This window comes from Triticum aestivum, chromosome 4B (assembly GCF_018294505.1).
Source record: "Triticum aestivum cultivar Chinese Spring chromosome 4B, IWGSC CS RefSeq v2.1, whole genome shotgun sequence".
Taxonomy (NCBI): Eukaryota; Viridiplantae; Streptophyta; class Magnoliopsida; order Poales; family Poaceae; genus Triticum; species Triticum aestivum.
The window spans coordinates 665,271,217-665,272,828 of NC_057804.1; the positions used below are offsets into that span (position 1 = coordinate 665,271,217).

At 41.7% G+C, this 1,612-nt stretch overlaps 1 protein-coding gene across 1 annotated transcript; it reads left to right on the plus strand.

The window, feature by feature from the left end:
- The first annotated feature begins 178 nt into the window (after positions 1-178).
- On the plus strand, positions 179-1,577 carry LOC123089783 (uncharacterized). The gene is made up of 3 exons (XM_044511367.1): positions 179-581; positions 801-981; positions 1,325-1,577. The coding sequence occupies exons 1-3, from the start codon at positions 229-231 to the stop codon at positions 1,352-1,354; spliced, it is 564 nt and encodes a 187-aa protein (XP_044367302.1). The 5' UTR covers positions 179-228; the 3' UTR covers positions 1,355-1,577.
- The last annotated feature ends 35 nt before the right edge of the window (positions 1,578-1,612 follow it).

Below are 1,612 nucleotides of genomic sequence, written 5' to 3' on the forward strand. Positions count from 1 at the left end.
AAAACTTGCTACGATTTCTTTGCTCGAAAGGCCGTCCGGCCAGAATAGAACAGAAATGAAAACGACGAACGCCCGCGATAGTCATCAAGTATAGTTAGCGGTTACACACTAATGCTAGTCCTTCAGGTCTATAAATGGAACCCTCGTCTTCACGTACCACTCACACACACAACACACGAGAAAGACAGAGCGAGCAAGAATCTGTCCCTATTCCTCATAGAGACGGCCATGGCCATTCCTCCTAAAAATGCTCTCTACTTCCTGCTGCTCGTCTCCAGCTTCATCCTTGGCGCCATGGCGGATCTAGCCTTATCATGCCCTTCCCGCTGTGAAGTGGAGCTACAATGGACCTTATACGCGCGGCAGATTGGGGGCGGAGCAAACGCGAACCAGGAAGAGATGGTTCACTCCGTGCACCCCACCACAGGATTTGGTACGATCGTCGTCAACAACTGGGATGTGCTCGACGCGCCTCTGCCTAACGCAGCCATAGTTGCCCGTGCAAGAGGCACTCACACCAAGGCTGGCCCAGCCGCCGGTGACTGGTTCACTTCTCTCAGCATAGTCTTCGAGGGAGCCAGGTATTGAATTATTAGCTATGTTCTCTATCTTTTTGCAAAAGAAATTCATTAGATCCCAACTGCATGCTGGAGGTCCTTACATTGTGACTATTTTTGCATAGCTTGATTACAAGTAAAATAGTTGTATCTCTATAGAAGTTAAGATTATATATATGCTATGCAGTCGCACGCACACATTTACAAGCTTTTTTTAATATTATTGTTGCCCGCTTGAAATAGGTTCAATGGGTCGACCTTTCAAGTCATGGGGATCACCAATACAGATGGTCTGTGGGCTATTGTTGGCGGTACCAAAGAATTGTCCAGGGCAGATGGCACCATTAAACATACTCTGTTAAGGGCGACGGCCCTTGAGAACTATAGACAACTTGATATTCGTGCATTCTATACCCCGCCTGCGGTAAGTTGAAGATACGATAAGAAAACTCTGCATAATTAAGATGACAATAATCTATCTGGCAAACAATTAACTACCAAAAATGGTATTGTTCATTAGGCACGAATGGTATTGTTAGATTTTGTAGATAATTAATAACCAAAGCAGCAATATAGTAAGTGGTAATGGTAAAAGGGACACAAAACTATAGTTATTTTATAGTTAATTACTTACCTTTCATACAAATCGGTAATGGATAAAGTAGCACATGATTGGTCCTTAAATTTTTTAAGAGATGTTAACATTTTGGAGATGAGGGTGCAGTAGTTATGCTAACCTTACTATTGGTTTTCTTCAATTTCTACAGGTTAATGCAAATGGTATTGCTGCCCAGTAATATGATTAAAGGTGCGTTGATGTTGCATATATACCCCGCATGGGTAGATCTGACAAGAACTACGTCGTGAGGTTGTTGTCATTGGTGTTGTTGTATTTAAAATAATTTGTGGATTTCTATCATGGGATAGTAAATTATTCCTAAAATCCACAGTGTGGTATTTATTATTATATGTAATATATTTTGTATGCATGCTTTGGATCCGCAGTGTGGCAAGAAAATATTTACATTATTTGAAGGAACACACGAGTGAGATGA

Bases quoted from the DNA above. Each gene is read 5' to 3' on its own strand.
- LOC123089783 (XM_044511367.1), top strand. From the start codon at position 229: ATGGCCATTCCTCCTAAAAATGCTCTCTACTTCCTGCTGCTCGTCTCC. The intron at 582-800 runs GTATTGAATTAT...CGCTTGAAATAG, and splicing joins ATAGTCTTCGAGGGAGCCAG to GTTCAATGGGTCGACCTTTC. The intron at 982-1,324 runs GTAAGTTGAAGA...CAATTTCTACAG, and splicing joins CATTCTATACCCCGCCTGCG to GTTAATGCAAATGGTATTGC.